The sequence below is a fragment of the Gigantopelta aegis genome, chromosome 9 (genome assembly GCF_016097555.1).
Source record: "Gigantopelta aegis isolate Gae_Host chromosome 9, Gae_host_genome, whole genome shotgun sequence".
NCBI classification, from domain to species: Eukaryota; Metazoa; Mollusca; class Gastropoda; order Neomphalida; family Peltospiridae; genus Gigantopelta; species Gigantopelta aegis.
In genome coordinates, this window is record NC_054707.1 from 61,832,552 (window position 1) to 61,849,694 (window position 17,143).

Here is a 17,143-nt window from a genome sequence, read left to right on the forward strand (position 1 = left end):
TTTTGCAACAAAACCCCCACAAAATTAGAATAATTTTTTTATTCCTTCAACTCCTAGCAATAATTTTATTTATTTATTTATTTTTATTCAACGACATATTATTTGATCTCTGTCAAACCATAAATTGGCTGAATAATCTGTGGCTTTGGCACTGCATGACATTTACTGTTGTATGTATACTTTTTATGGAATAGCCCATAAATTGATTCAACTCGAATTAAAATATCCTGACCTATCTTTATACATGTATTTTAAAAATATTTACTCAAAACTTATAGTTGTATGTATACTTTTTATGGAATAGCCCATAAATTGATTCAACTCGAATTAAAATATCCTGACCTATCTTTATACATGTATTTTAAAAATATCTACTCAAAACTTATAGTTGTATGTATACTTTTTATGGAATAGCCCATAAATTGATTCAACTCGAATTAAAATATCCTGACCTATCTTTATACATGTATTTTAAAAATATCTACTCAAAACTTATAGTTGTATGTATACTTTTTATGGAATAGCCCATAAATTGATTCAACTCGAATTAAAATATCCTGACCTATCTTTATACATGTATTTTTAAAAATATCTACTCAAAACTTATAGTTGTATGTATACTTTTTATGGAATAGCCCATAAATTGATTCAACTCGAATTAAAATATCCTGACCTATCTTTATACATGTATTTTAAAAATATCTACTCAAAACTTATAGTTGTATGTATACTTTTTATGGAATAGCCCATAAATTGATTCAACTCGAATTAAAATATCCTGACCTATCTTTATACATGTATTTTAAAAATATCTACTCAAAACTTATAGTTGTATGTATACTTTTTATGAAATAGCCCATAAATTGATTCAACTCGAATTAAAATATCCTGACCTATCTTAATACATGTATTTTAAAAATATCTACTCAAAACTTATAGTTGTATGTATACTTTTTATTAAATATACCATAATTTGATTCAACATGAGTTGAAATATCCTGACCTATCTAAATATTTTTTAAATTTCTAGTAAAGACTTATAGTTCTATGTATACTTTTTATGAAACATACCATAATTTGATTCAACTTGAGTTGAAATTTCCCAACCTATCTTTATATTTTTAAAATTTCCACTTAAGACTTACATTTGGGTCAGGATTGTAATGCCATAAATAAATATACCTTTAGTTTGTATTTTGTATTGGGTGAGTGTAGTGTAGTTTAGTCAAGACTGTATAAAAAGTTTTATAAGCATGAGTTGACATAAGTTACATGTATTGTATATTATACAAGACAGAGCTGATCAAGTGCACCATAAGTTACCACCCCTTTGTTCTGATACACTAGTTAGTGTTTTCCCTAGCTTGTTTTAGCATGGTGCAGCACCATGCCTCAATAGTCTAGCACCATCTTGCCGTAATCAGCACCATGCTGCCCTGAGATTTAACAAGCCTTTTTCACTAATTAATTCTAAAATTGCCTTATTAAAACACCCAAAAAGGTATTATTAATTAATAAAATATGCCTTTTATATCTTTTGCCATTCATTTATTAAAGCAAGCACATAAATTACATTAATGTTTATTTCAATTGATTTTTGTGTATTTTTAATGAAAAGCAAGTGCCCCAAAAATGGTGAAAATGCCCCAAAAGTGTTTGGTCTACCATGCCTTGCCAAAATTTTAGGGAAATCACTACTAGTGTTTGTGTTTCTTTCTGATGCCCTAGTTTTATATGTAGGATTTTCTAAAATCAACATTTCTCTTTATTTTCTGTCACTCCCTTTCTTGTTTACATGTAGCTTGATCTAACTGCATAGATTAAAACATTTGAAACCCTAATTGTTTAACCCCTAGATTCTGATTTTAGTATGGCAGATACTAGATATAGTTATTGCCAAACTTTTCATATCATGATACAGGAACATAAATTGTCACACATATCTCATATATTGCGAAGACCAATTCTCAATTATTAGAATTTATAGAGCACTTAAATTTCATGGACATTTTGTATAACTTAATTAAATGAGATACTAGTCAATCAAGATTTGTTGCGAACAAGTGAAGTTATTGTCTCTTTTCTTAAACTGGTAGTTTTTGTTAGAAAATATAGTAAATATGCACCAACACACATAAAAAATATATAAGGGCAATATACCAGTATGGTAGAAAGATATTGCGATGCGTATTGTTCAAAATTTATATTGTAGTATATTGATATACTGGTTGTACTGCATCTCTAGCACATAATAATTATGATGCGTACACATAGTTCTAGAAACAAGTATTGGAAACATAAAATAGATTATGCGTATATAAGCAGATCGATCAACTTGCAAGTGGTCTGATTGGACTAAAATAATGTCTGCTGAATGTTCATGTGATCATTCGATGTTTGAACTCTCTCTTCGTGTGATCCTTATTTTGTACGGTGCAGGGTCCAAACCAAATGTCATTGACCCTTCAATGTCAATGTCTTCAAAATCAGTTTGCTCGAGAGAGACGTTGAAATGTTTAAACAGTGAGATTGTGAACATGTGCATGAATGTACGTGCAGTGCGCCGACCAATGCAGGGTCGTGCCCCGCCAGAGAATGGCATGAAGTTCTTCATTGTCTGCTTGTTGGTTGTTTTACCGTCTTCACTAAGAAAGCGCTGTGGTTGGAATGAGCGGGGGTTCTTCCACACATTTTTATCGTGGTGAATCTGCCAGATGTTTATCATAACATTTGTCCCTGTTAAAAAAAGAAAAGACAATTAAGAAGGCCTTTTCATTTCGGCAATAATTACAGCTGTTCTACACATCTGAATAAAATAAGTATCATAAAAACTAATAGTAAAGTAAAAGCAGGATTCGATAATTTCACTAACCCTCCGTCCCAGCTAGTAAATGTTTGGCTTGGGCTAGTGAAAATTATCAACCATATTACTATAATACATTGGGCACTAGCCAAAGCTTCTGTGAGGGCTAGTGACTGCCTCAGACAAGTGTCAAACACTGGAAAAAGGCAAGTCCAGAAAGACGCACCACTTTCTTTTTGTGGATGAGTATGAAGTAAAGTTTATGATTTTTATTATCATTCTTGAAAATGAGGAATTGTCAGTCAAGAACAAGATGGACAGCAAAATCTGCGTGTGGAGTTGATTATCAGGAACAGAAAGACATATTTTAGTATTTAATGATGCCCTAAACACATTTTAACTATGGTGATATATGGTGTTGGATTGATTTTCAGGAAACATGTGTATCTTGAGTGGCATTTGCTGTATTCTTCATGTCAATTTTGAGTCTTATTGAAGGAAAACAGCTTTGCAGCTTCATCATTGTCATACTCATTTATTGAGTAATTTGGGTGGGTAGCCATAGCCCAGTGGTAAATTGCTCTCTTGATGCACGGTTGGTCTAGGATTGATACCCATCAGTGGGGTCCATTGGGCTATTTCTCTTTCCAGCCAGTGCATGATGACTGGTATATCAAAGGCCATGGTATATATGTGCTGTTCTGTCTGTGGGATGGTGCATTTAAAAGATCCCCTGGTACTAATTTAAAAATGTAGCTGGTTTCCTCTCTAAGACTACATGTATAAGTCTGAATGACGAAATATCAGCCGATGATTTATAAATCAATATGCTTTAGTGGTGTCGTTAAAACAAACTTGAACTATATTGAGTAATTTAGAGTTTGAACCATTGGGCACATTCTTCAGTCTGTTACAACTTCTACTTACCTTTAGGAATCACGAAGTTCTCCACATGAATATCATCATTTGTTGTGTGTGGGATTCCAAATGGATTAGGTGGTGATATGCGCATTGTTTCCTTAATTACTGCATCTACAGTTAGATGAAAAGAAAGAAAGAATTTATTAAGTACGCCGGTACATGTATGTATTGGTCCAATCCCTGCAATTGCCCACGGCAGTCGGCAATGCTGTGGAGATTGCCGTGGAGTTTTTCATTCTCCATGGCACGTTATTTTGCTGTGGACTATATCAGAAAAATTATTTCCATGCCATGTTCTTTGCCGTGGACATATTCTTAATTGCAGGGGTTGTTGGTCAGAATAAATAGCATGACGGCTTAAAGAGGAACCTTATTGTAATCAGTTTGAATCTGATTATTATGGTTATTTTTGTGATCATTCCTGTTATTGGATTTGCTAGCAACGTAACCATAAATATCCATGTTGTATTATCATTCTAATTATTAGATCTCCATATGGATTATAAGCTCATTTGTAATTATGTTAATTGTTCTGATTATTAATCTCCGTGTGGTTTAGCTTCATTGTAAGTGTTTCAATTCAATCTAATATACCCAAAAGAAAGGCTTCATTGTAAACACTGTAATCATTCTGATATTATATTTCCTGCTAGAAGAGCTGTATTGTAACCATTCTGAGTATTGGATCTCTTAAAAGAAGAGCTCTAGATATTGTAATCATTCTGCCAATTTTTTTTTTTTAATGCCTCCAATAATGCAAGGTTACTGGATGTATACACACATGTACCCAGGGCTCAAACTTAAAAAATTAGTAATCTACAGCAATTTTGAAATGTTCGTCGCAAACATATACAAAATGTACACCTAAGGCAATTTTGAGTTGATCTACAGCAATTTTAAACCTGTAATTTTTGCAACAAATAAACTCAAAATCAAAAACCAAAAATTATCCTTTTTTCTGATAGCAATGTGATCTAGTAGTACATGTAGTAGCAACAAACTGCGATTGGTAGTATGATGATCCAACTTATTTACATTTTCTAGAACTAAAGTGGCTAAAAATAAACAGAAGAGTTGAATATCAAAAAGCCATTCTTGTATATAAAACACTAAATGGACTTACTCCTCAGTACCACAGAGACCTGTTCAATCCAATATCATCAATTTATGAACTTCGCTCCATTGATGATGGAAATATGTTAGCTCCCCGACCAAAAATAGAGCACTACAAGAAAAGCTTTCAATTTTCTGTAGTTGGTATCTGGAAGAGTTTACCTAATGTTGTTAAAAAATTTACTAGTTTAAATATATTTAAGAAAAAAATGTTTCAAACACTTCTCAGAAACATGATTGTTCTTCTACATAATTATTTAATATCTTTTATGGTTGTATATATTGTACATACATGCATGGTTTTGTTAGTTTGGGTTTCTTGTTTTTTTGGGGGGGGGGGGGGGTTAATAATTAATATGATTATGATTATTATTGTTATAATTAGTAAAAAGGCCTCAAGTGAGAATAGTCTAGAACTAACTGAGCTACCATCTATAAATAAAGATTTTATTATTATTATTATTAATGGCGCTGTCCGTAGGCACTTCATATCGAATCTATGGCAATTGCTGCCGATGCCGCAGATATGTTCGAGCCCTGTGTACCCATATATTATCTGTATCTTTACATATCTGTACATATATCTTTGTGAGAAAATGCATTTTAGACTACCTGTGAATGGTGTGTCATGTGTGTTTTTCATGCTGGATCCTTGTTCAGTCACAGAGTCTAATTCTTGCTGCAACCTCTTCTGTAAGGTACGGTGGTGAGCCAGATACAACAGGAGCCATTTCAAAGTGCTAGATAAGGTTGTTGATCCTGTGAATGGAATTAAGATGTTTATATCTGCGTGTACAATACATGTAGTATGTATGTTATGTGTTGTAATTATGGTTTTAAGCTATACGGTTAGCATTTGGGACAATTTTGTTTGAAACTATGTACCATAGCTACAGATAAATATATTTTTCAACCATACAAAAGTAATGCATTCAAAGGCTTTTGTTTTGGTAATTTGACAGTTTTCCCCACTCTAAAATTAAATATTCTTCTTTAGTAGTTTATTCAGGAATCAAAATAAGCATAGTGCCAGCTTATTATCCCTTTTCAAATTTGCCAATATTTTATTCATGTCACTGTCCTCGTTGCACCAGTATATCTTAGTAATTTACATTTAAGCAGCATGCAATGTGCATTGTCTTTATTATACCACTAATGGAGGACTGTCAATTGAGGAACGGGACAGAATGAATGAATGAATGTTTAACGACACCCCAGCACGAAAAATACATCGGCTATTGGGTGTCAAACTATGGTAATGCAAATAAATAAAGTGATGATCAACATCAATATAAAAATTCAAGACTTAAACAAAAACAGTGTAAAGAACTGTGCAAAAACACAAATATCACAGAATTTTACTCAAAACTTCAATTTTGTGCTGTATTGGCCATTCTCAAAGAGAATGTTACACCCCTGCACCACGGTGAGGTTACAGCACACACAGGGGGGGACGGGACAGAGCCCAGTGGTAAAGTGCTCGCATGATGCACGATTAGTCTAAGATCGATCCCTGTCGGAGCACCCATTGGGCTGTTTCTTTTTCCAGCCAGTGCACCATGACTGGTATATCAAAAACCATTGTATGTATTATCCTATCTGTAAGATGGTGCATGTGAAAGATCCCTTGCTACTAATGGAAAAATGTAGTGGATTTCCTGTCTAAGACTCTGTTAGAATGACCATTTATTTGACATCCAGTAGCCGATGTTGAATAAATCAATGTGCTCTAATGGTGTTATTAAACAAAACAAACTTTTAATTATTTGGTGAATAGGTTAATTAAAAACACATCAATCCATTAAATAGGTTCTTCAGACAATCATTATAAAACCCAAATACTCACCACCAATGTTCATTGTCCACGCACAGACCTTGATTTCCATGGTATCGACACTGTCTTGCTCAGTCTTCAGCATGTGGTTGAGGACATTATTCGGGAAGCATTTGCCACTCTTCTGATTCTGAACCTGCTCTTCCAGGAAGTCATTTCTTTCCTTCAAGAAAAAACAACAAAAACATAGCATTATGGCCAACCTAAAATGAACAATATTCTTTAGTGTAATCTTGACTAATTCTTAGAAATCCCCCTCACTTACATTGGTTTGTTAATCAGCAGTAATTTGCCTTCTTTTTTCCTTTTTCTTTCTTCCTTTTTTATTTTCAGAATGCATGTAATATAAAACAAAATAAACATGCATGTAATTGTATCTATAGCCAACTAGGAAACTGCATTTAACCTGTTCATCCTTAATATTTGTATGTGGTCATTTTAGGTGGGGTTTTTTTATTATTATTAATATTGTGTTTTAATGCACTCATATTGAATAAAATATTAGCTCTAGTAAAATGTTAGCTCACTCATCCTGAATAGATTTTTGATGTATGGGTGTGAAAATGGTCTTAATTTTACAAAACCTTTTTTTTTATTATTATCTGCACAGTAAATTTAGGACATCATTTACATGGACATAAAGATTTATGCAAAAAGGAAATGTGTTATCTGAATTTATTTTAGCATAACCTATAAATGAGTTATGCCAATTTTCAATTCTTGGAAGCCTACAATACAGCCTAGTCCGGCTACATTTAAATGTAGACTTCATATATTCCAGTACCATTGGCTTTGGTGGTGTAGTGGTTAAGCCATCAGCTAGTAGCTACATGGTTCACAGCCTGGTACCAGCTCCCACCCAGAGCAAGTTTTAATGACTCAGTGGGTAGGTGTAAGACCACTACTCCTTCTTCGCTCTCACTAACCATTAACAACTAACCCACTGTCCTAGACAAAAAACCCTGATAGCCGAGGTATGTGCCCAGGACAGCATGCTTGAACCTTAATTGGATTTAAGCATGAAAATAAGTATAAATAAAGAAACCAATAATTTCAATACTGTGTAAATTGGTGCAGCCAGACATCAAATTAAGTTGAGAATGGTCGTTCATGTTGGTCCAGGTGGTTATCTCAAGTCAAGAAAGTCGAAAATGCTACTTCCTTCTTCACAAAATCATACTAAACAAAAAACGATTAAAACAATATCACTAAATCTTCATCAGTTGGGTGTTATTTAAATATAAAATAGGGCTAACACACAAAGTATCAGTATAATCAGAAAAGTGATCTGAATGAAAAAACCCCAAAGTATCGGTGTGTTAATTCTGAAGGGGTTCTAAAGTAATTGGAATAAAATTATGTTCTTGATAAGTATGTCATACAGTAACTCACAGTTTACAATGTCTGTAGTTCATGACCAGTGACCTATTCCTGGGTTACCAGCCCTGGCAAATAACCACACCAAATGGAAATATTTAGGAGATTACTGTGGTGTTTTTAATTCTTTGCAGTATGTTTTTTTTTTTGGCATGGAAGACTTTCATAGTTTTTATTACATTTTCTTTTCTTTATTGCTGAAAATAAATTATGTTCATAAGGCATACTTCATTTATTTCTGTTAGATTAGTATAAAGACTAGTATAAAAACTATGTGCATGATACAAAGATATATTCAGAATGTTATCTGTATTGGTGTGATCAAACAATGTTAATGGCACATGTATTTCACAGGCCACTGACCCAGTTGAACTTGGTATTGACTGTTCAGAACTTGTATTGTCACCAAACACAGAAGTGACAGTTTATTTTGCACTGTTCATAAGAAATTTATAATTATTAATATCTTCTGTTACAAGTATTATGGTCCGATGATCAAGACAGTTGTATATAAACGTATACTATTGCGATTGTTTACACAAATGTTTTTGCTCCCAGTTTGTAGGGTTTATTTTTATTTAAAAAAAACCCCAAAACATGTATTAATAAATTGCAACACCCCTTTTGGGCATTAAATGTAATAATCCAAATATAACTGTTCTCCAAATTAGTTATGTGAGTGTGAAAGGGAGGAATTCCATCTTTGCTGAAGATGGTGAAACCCTAACAACCCCATTATCTAAATACCATTTTCATCTTTACAGATTTATTATATTTATTTGATTTTTTGTTGTAAAGTTTTGGCAATTTTATAATGAAATGTATTTGCCTAATTCAACTTTTATTTGCATCTAACAATTTGGCAAAGGATATGTTAAACCCTTCAAATATTCTTTACCTTTAATGAACTCTTACCTTGACGAAACTCCTGAAGTTCTTTGATGCCTCGGATGGCAGATACCACAGCCATGGAAACAGGTTAAGCGGGTGATCGGGCACCAGACACTTGATTGACTTGGCAAAGGTCTTCACTTGGTGGATGAAGTCCAGGTCCTTCATGGATTCGTACCGCAGCCCATATATACAGGAATGCTGAAACAGCACCAGACTTTGCTCACACACTTCAGCTGGATCGAATGGTTTTCCACCTTGCTTGTCAAACCTGCAATTTTATGTTTATCATTGCTTTAGATGTGAATTCCAGTGTTGTTATCCAGTCTACCTGAGAGATCTTTGTTAAATGATCCGGCATGAGTCGGTGCCATTTCATCGACCAGTGACTGTTCACCATAAACAGTTACTGGAAGGTTCATGGCAGCAAAGTTTTGACAGGATATAAATGAGCCAATGCTATTTCATCTACAAGAGACTTTTCATTTGAAATAGTTACTGGAAAGTTACTGCCAGCAGTGTTTTGGTAGGATATTGGTGAGTCAGTGTCATTTCATCTACAGGTAAACTTTCATCATAAACAGTTACTGGAAAGTTCTTGCCATCAATATTTTGGTAGGATATTTGCGAGCCATTGCCATTTCATAGATCTACAAGTTACTTTTCATCATAAACAGTTACTGGAAGGTTCATGCCAGCAATATTTTGGTAGGATATTAGTGGCTTTGTTCAAATCGCCTATCGGTGAACACGACCAGCATATATACAATTAATTGCTGTGTTTTTTCTTGAAGGAAAAAAGGTAAAAATGTCAAAGATCTTTGGTTATTTTTGTTAAAACAACTCCAATGTGGTTGCTTAGGATAGGACTGCTATGGTTGTTAACATATTGCTACCATGTATGTATGTTATAAATTGCTTTATAAATACTAATATTTAATGTTATTTTTTTGTATGGCTGTATAATAAATTATTTAAAAAAACAAACAGAACCACCACCACCACCCCCCCCCCCCCCCCCCCCCCCAACAGATTTAAAAAAAAGATGTAGTTTGATCTACATATTAAGTTTTGTCATTCCATTATACACAGGTACATGTATGTTACTATGTACCTGTATGTATATATATTTTGATTGTAACAAAGCATATAATGATTATAAATATTTTATTAACCAAATACCATTTGAAAAGGATGTCCATGGTATAGGATACATGATCTTCCAGAGAGAGGTTCTGAACATCCATCAGTGCAGCGTGGCACAACCTCTGTTGTTTTTTCCATTGGAGTCCATATGGTATGCAGCCAATACAGTCTTTACCATCGGCGCTGAGATGCTTAAAAATGGGCATCATGGGACGATCGGCCATCTTGCTGGTCTTGAGCAGCTTCTTGGCTACTTCCACTTCGTTGACAAATATCAGTGGACCTTCGACACCCATCTGTATGGTGAATATTTTCCCATATTTTATGACCAGTGACTCGAGGGCGATGTGTGGTTTCTTCCGACTGAGGAGGTAGAGTCCTCCAATGAAGGGCAACGACAGCGGTCCAGGAGGCAGACGGAGCCATCTTGTTCGGTATACATCCCGGACAAGGCTGCCGATGATTGCAGTCATGACGATTAGAAAAATTGCTATCATAGGCCATCCGACCTGAAGTTAAAAGTTAAAAAAGAATCATCAGTAGTGATCTAGGGAAGTCAGATCCAGTGTTGTAAAGTTGGGGTTTTTTGCTTAATGACATCACTAGAACTCATTTCTTTAATAATCATCGCCTATTGGATGTCAACCAGTGTTGTAAAGTGCAGAACAAACTGTAGGATAAAGTTGTTATGAATGTCATGTGACAAAATCATTGATTAATCTTAAACATTAATTTCCAGCTAATTTATTTAAATACCAGTCTGGAATGAGCTTTCAAATGCTTATAATAGGATTATCAATATGCACAAATTAGATTGTGAAAATATCAATATTTGATTGGGATGTATTTATTCTTTGTTTGAGCATTTTTAAACTAGGCAGTTACTAATCTGAAGTTGTTGTGAATTAATGACTTCTAGACTCATGATGAAACAAGAGCTTGGAAACATAATTATTTAGTTTTTAGCTCCTCTATAACATTTGTCAGTGGAGCTTTTCTGATACCAATTCGTCTGTCATTTATCCGTCTGTCCATCAACTTTTCCTTTGAAGTCTTTCTTTTACAGTTTTGATTGATTTGTTCTGAAACTTTGTACAATGATTCTCTAGGACACCTACAAACTAACAGAGATATATTTTGAATTTTTATTAAAAGGTTTTTAAAATTTAAATTGAAAATGTGAAAGTATCTTTTAGAGTTTTGATTGGATAGTTGTGAAACTTGATACTATGATTCTCAATAGAAATATGTTGGAAATTTTGAATTTTTATCAAATTTTAAATGGAAATTTAACAATAAATTTTTTTTAAAGTCTATCATCTCCTAGAGTTTTGATTGGATCATTCTGAAACTTAGTATAAATATTCTCAAGGGCAGTCTTCACAAACTACTTGTAATAGAGACATATTTTAGAATTTTTATTAAAAAAATTAAAATTTAATGTTGACATTTTATTAAATTTAAGCATTTTAAATAGAAATTTAACATTGAAAATTGAAAAGTCTTATCTTCTCCTAGAGTTTTGATTGGATAGTTTTGAAACTTAGTATAATATTACACAAGGGCAGTCTTCATAAACTAATGGAGACATATTTTGGAAATTTAGAATTTTAGAATTTGTATTAAATTTAAACATTTTAAATAGAAATGTGACATTGAAACTTTAAGTAATTTAAGTCTATCTTCTCCTAGATTTTGATTGGATAGTTCTGACACTTGGCATAAGTATTCTTAGGGTCAGTTTTAACAAACTAACAGAGAGATACATGTATTTTGGACATTTATATTTTGTGAATTTTTATTAAATTTAATCATTTTAAATAGAAATTTAACATTGAAAATTTAAGTCTATTTTCTCCTAGATTTTGATTGGATAGTTCTAAAACATAGTATACGTATTCCCAGGGGCAGTCTTCAGAAACTAATAGAGGGATAACTGTACATGTATTTTGAATTTGTTAATTTTTATTAAATTTACCAGCCTCGGTGATGGCGTGGTTAGGCCATCGGTCTACAGGCTGGTAGGTATTGGGTTCGGATCCCAGTCGAGGCATGGGATTTTTAATCCAATACTGACTCCAAACCCTGAGTGAGTGCTCCACAAGGCTCAATGGGTAGGTGTTAACCACTTGCACCGACCAGTGATCCATAACTGGTTCAACAAAGGCCATGGTTTGTGCTATCCTGCCTGTGGGAAGTGCAAAAGATCCCTTGCTGCCTGTCATAAAAGAGTAGCCTATGTGGCGACAGCGGGTTTCCTCTAAAAAACAGTGTCAGAATGACCATATGTTTGACGTCCAATAGCCGATGATAAGATAAAAAATCAGTGTGCACTAGTGGTGTCATTAAACAAAAAAAAACCTTCTCTGTACAACACTGATTCCAAAAGATGTTTATCATAGTCATGAGGGTAGGTGGCCATGCTTTGTCTACAGAAGAGAACTGATCTTAAAGTTTTGTTTTGTTTAACGACATCACTAGAGCACACTGATTTATTAAATCATTGGCATCGTTAAATAAAACAAATTTTACTTTTTCCAATAGCCGATGATTAATTAATCAATGTGCAGTAGTGGTGTCGTTAAACAAAAAAAACACCTCTGTACAACACTGATTCCAAAAGATGTTTATCATAGTCATGAGGGTAGGTGGCCATGCTTTGTTTACAGAAGAGAACTGATCTTAAAGTTTTGTTTTGTTTAACGACATCACTAGAGCACACTGATTTATTAATCATCGGCTCTAGTGGCGTCATTAAATAAAAGACACTTTAATTTTTTATTAAATTTAAAAAATTTAATATAAATTTAACATTGAACATTTTCATTAGTTCTGAAAGAAGTTATTATGATATTAAGATATTTCAAATCTCACAATATGTCTCGTACAGTTTTAATTCAGTAATGATTAAACTTGACAACTAGATATTCTAAGCTGGTCTTTACAAAAATAATTATCTATTACTGACAAAATTGAAAAATAAATAGCAGAGTTCTACAGGCCTCTTGTATTAAATTCTTTTCTTTTTTTTTAAATTCAAGATTGAATTCATTGTCTCTAACTGACTTGAGACAATCAATTCATTTGTTACTTAAGAATAAGAAGTATTTAACCTGACCACAATAAAGACAGCTGGGGTTTTCACTTGATTTATCCCAGCACAGTCTTACATCTATATATATTCCATTTTTTAAACAAACTGAAAAAATAGTTTTTCTTGGATAACTCACTAATAACATTGCTAGTACTATATACCCGTATCATGTTATCATTTGGTACTTGTCACACAAAATAAAAAATGGGTTTTTATCTGGTTTATTTTTAATATTACAAGTTAAGTCATGGCACAACACTGGTTGAGATATATACTATTACTCCAGCCAATACATCACAACTGGTACATCAAATGCCGTGGTATGTGCTATCCTGTCTATGGGATGGTGCATATGAAAGATCCCTTGCTACTAATCACAAAGAGTAGCGGGTTTTCTCCCTCAATATCTATGTGGTCCTTAACCATATGTCCGACGCCATATAACTATAAATAAAATGTGTTGAGTGCATCGTTAAATAAACCATCTACATATATTATTTAAAACCCCCCACAAAATACATGATGGTTCCACTGAGGTGATTGATCCTACAAGCCATTGCACCCTAGGCAGCACTCTTTATCACTGAACTACACCTCTCCCCTCAACGTTTGACACAGTAGGAGGCTGTTTTATATAAAACAACAATAACAAAATATTTGAACACAAAACCCACGTAAAAACCTTTTTCAAAGTTTGGTTAATATACTTTTATATATGAAAGTCAATGAACCATTTAAACAGGGCCAGCTTTGAGTGAGCAAACAATTTTTCAAATTATCTTGAGCAACTTCAAAACTTGCAGAAGCCCACAGTTATTTCCCAGCAAAGTATCAATCAATTACTTGAAATTATTTCACCAAATTAAAATAAAATTTGCCAGTTTTTTAAATTTGCAGTTGCCAAATTTGGTGAGATCTGAGTCCGGTTTGGCTTTGTTGATATTGATGTATTTTTAAACAAGCAAGACAATTTATTTGCTGTCACAAATTATTAATGTTTGAATATAACTTACTGTCTGTTGTATTATCCACTTGAAGGATGAAACCAGAACAAAGTCATCATCCTGGTTTCGGCTTGGATTCCAGTCATATCTGGCTTTAGAGACGGATGTAATCATTTTTAATTTTACTCTTAAAATGTTCCGTTACCAAATCAATTAACTCAACGTGTTCATGTGTACCAATGTGTGCGATACAAGTTTCTTGTAATATTTTTATATATGTGGGCTTCTTCATATTTGAAAATTATTCATGTTTGGTGTTGTCAATCACCGTTTGATTGACACTTTGTGGGCTGGAGAAGCCGCCAAAGGTGGGAGGTTTCTCTGGGTGCAATTGTCACATGATTGCACAACCATGCAAATTTACATGGCAATGATTACTGCAGTTACCCCAGAGTGATTACTATTTTTGGATCTTGTCGCGTTGACATGCTGTGTGACTGACTTTAAAAAAAAATTTTTTTATTCCATTCTGTTGCCTTCAGTTAATTCATGCAAAGAAACTGTCTCTAACCTTGGCCTTGTGCCTTGCCTCTTAATTCTATTGGGTGTAGCCCATGGTCCCATTCCTGCCTGTTTACTATCTGTTGACCAAGTTCATTGAGAGCTTTTCACACACATACACTTGATACATAGTGTACTGGGTACACTGTCCAGCAAATGGGACAGAGACCTCATTCTTACTTGTCACCTCTATCCGAGAGCTGGGTCAGTTAAAGTTGGATCAGTTAGCAAAGTTGCCTTTGGTAGAGTCCTGGCAGTTTTGTTGATGGTGATCACATGATGTTGACTTAAACATGTCAGATGACTCTTACATGATTATATTAAATTGATTCTAATTATGAATTTGACCGACGGGTCATATCATTTTAACACTTTTCACATTTTAACAAAATTCAGTTAAAGTGTCCCTAACTGCTTTTAAACTCTTGAATGTATATTTTGTACGCTAAAAAGTTTGTTTTGTTTAATGACATCACTGGAGCACATTGATTTATTAGTCAATGACTATTGGATGTCAAACATTTGGTAATTTTGACATTTAGTCTTAGAGAGGATCCTGCTACATTTTTCCATTAGTAGCCAGAGCTCTTTTATATGCACCATCCCACAGACAGGATAGCATATACCACAGCCTTTGATATACCAGTCGTGGTGCACTGGCTGGAACAAGAGTTAGCCCAGTGGACCCACCAATGGGGATCAATCCTAGACTGACCGCACATCAGGTGAGTGCTTTACCACTGGACTACATCCCACTCCAATTTATACCATATTATATATGGGAATACATTTAAAGGTTTTTGAATTTTCATACAAGAATTAATTTTTAAAATGTTAGTATTAATATTTTTAAAAAGTTATATCCATTTTTATATGCCCATCTATGATGGGTCGTATTGTGGTATGGCATTGTCAGTCCGTCCGTCTGTTAACTTTATCTTGCATACAGATACATACAGGACCATCAAACCTGACATGTAAGAACAACTTGGGATGGCGGTGTGTCGCGTACTGTTACTAGGTCACTTTGACCTACTTTTCACAGTCTACTGCACATAACAGTAAATCCTTGTCATCTTGTATTCAGATTGGCTCATTGGGCTATTTCTCGTTCCATCCAGTGCACCTCAACTGGTATATCAAAGGCTATGGTGTGGTGTGTGCAATCCACTCAAAGACTAGATGTCACAATTACCAAATGTTTGACATCCAATAGCCGATGCTTAACAATTAATAAATCAGTGAACTCTAGTGGTGTCGTTAAACAAAACACACTTTTATGAACTTTTTTTCTTTTAATCTGTAATATAATACACACTGCCATCTTTTTGTGTTCATGTCCAATTCACTACAGTACACACATCATTGAAAGATGAATTCCATACATTCAATGGCAATGAAGGCCCCCATCTTTGTCTCTTAACATAGAAGTGGCTATGGGCTGGATATCTACATGGCGTTCACAGTTTTTGTGGAAAGTCCAGATTAAGGCCACCACATCCCATCAAACAGTTTGCTTTGCATTACATTTCTATTCAAATGACATCTTTGCATATCCCAAGGATAATATTAAACTAGTCCATTACTATTTCATACAGTTTACATTTTTAGAACATTGGAAAACTTTCGGTGTAAAATTGCTATTGGATTAATATTTTTATTTGCATCTAATTGTAGTTGAAAAATATTGGAATTAAAAAAAAGTGTACCTTTTACTTTTGGCAAACATAGATCTGAAGTGAATATTGGGTGTGTGTGGTGGGGTGCAACTAGCTGTGGAACAATAAAGCGTTTTCTTCATTCACTTTGCCGGGGGCAGGATGCATGGTCAGTCTAGAATCAATCCCTGTCAGTGAGCCCATTGGGCTATTTCTCATTCCAGCCAGTGCACCACGACTGGTACATCAAAGGCTGTGGTATGTACTACCCTGTCTGTGGGATGGTGCATATAAAAGATCCCTTGCTGCTAATCAAAAAGACTAGCCCAAGAAGTGGCAACAGCGGGTTTCCTCTCAATATCTGTGTGGTGCTTAACCATATGTCTGACGCCATATAACTGTAAATAAAATGTGTTGAGTGCCTCGTTAAATAAAACATTTTCTTTCTTTCATTCACTGAATCACTTTGCCAATAATAAATTTGTTTACACCTATTTATTTTTATTTGCATACTTAACTGATTTATCTTGACATTAAACTTGGATATGGTTTTGGGACAAGTATTGTACTGTGTCCTTGACCTTTATCACTGTTCTGATTATTGGACATATCCATAAAAGCTGTTGCACCACTCAGAAATTTGAAATGTTTTGTTCAGTCACAATAATAAATAGGGTCAGGAACAAGTCATGTACTGTTGCTAAAATATGTTTTTCTATTTTGCCACTTAAAGTGTTTGTTTGTTTTGTTTAGCAATACCACTAGAGCACACTGATTTATTAATCATCGGCTATTGGATGT

The 17,143-nt window shown here is 34.0% G+C and overlaps 2 protein-coding genes across 5 annotated transcripts in view; one reads left to right on the top strand and one right to left on the bottom strand.

The window, feature by feature from the left end:
• The window catches only part of LOC121381859 (SWI/SNF-related matrix-associated actin-dependent regulator of chromatin subfamily D member 1-like), a 92,650-nt gene that overhangs the window by 13,067 nt on the left and 62,440 nt on the right, over positions 1-17,143 (top strand). The gene's annotated exons all lie outside the window — the stretch shown is intronic.
• LOC121381858 (cytochrome P450 2D3-like) lies at positions 1,968-14,378 on the bottom strand. Its single transcript, XM_041511230.1, has 7 exons — positions 14,193-14,378; positions 10,122-10,594; positions 8,964-9,210; positions 6,684-6,834; positions 5,450-5,596; positions 3,731-3,835; positions 1,968-2,736 (listed from the first exon to the last, which is right to left on the bottom strand). Exons 1-7 carry the CDS (start codon positions 14,295-14,297, stop codon positions 2,387-2,389), a joined length of 1,578 nt encoding a protein of 525 aa, XP_041367164.1. The 5' UTR covers positions 14,298-14,378; the 3' UTR covers positions 1,968-2,386.

Bases quoted from the DNA above. Each gene is read 5' to 3' on its own strand.
- LOC121381858 (XM_041511230.1), bottom strand. From the start codon at position 14,297: ATGATTACATCCGTCTCTAAAGCCAGATATGACTGGAATCCAAGCCGA. The intron at 6,835-8,963 runs GTAAGAGTTCAT...TTTTTCTTGAAG, and splicing joins ACTTCAGGAGTTTCGTCAAG to GAAAGAAATGACTTCCTGGA. The intron at 2,737-3,730 runs GTAAGTAGAAGT...TTTTTTTAACAG, and splicing joins GAACTTCGTGATTCCTAAAG to GGACAAATGTTATGATAAAC.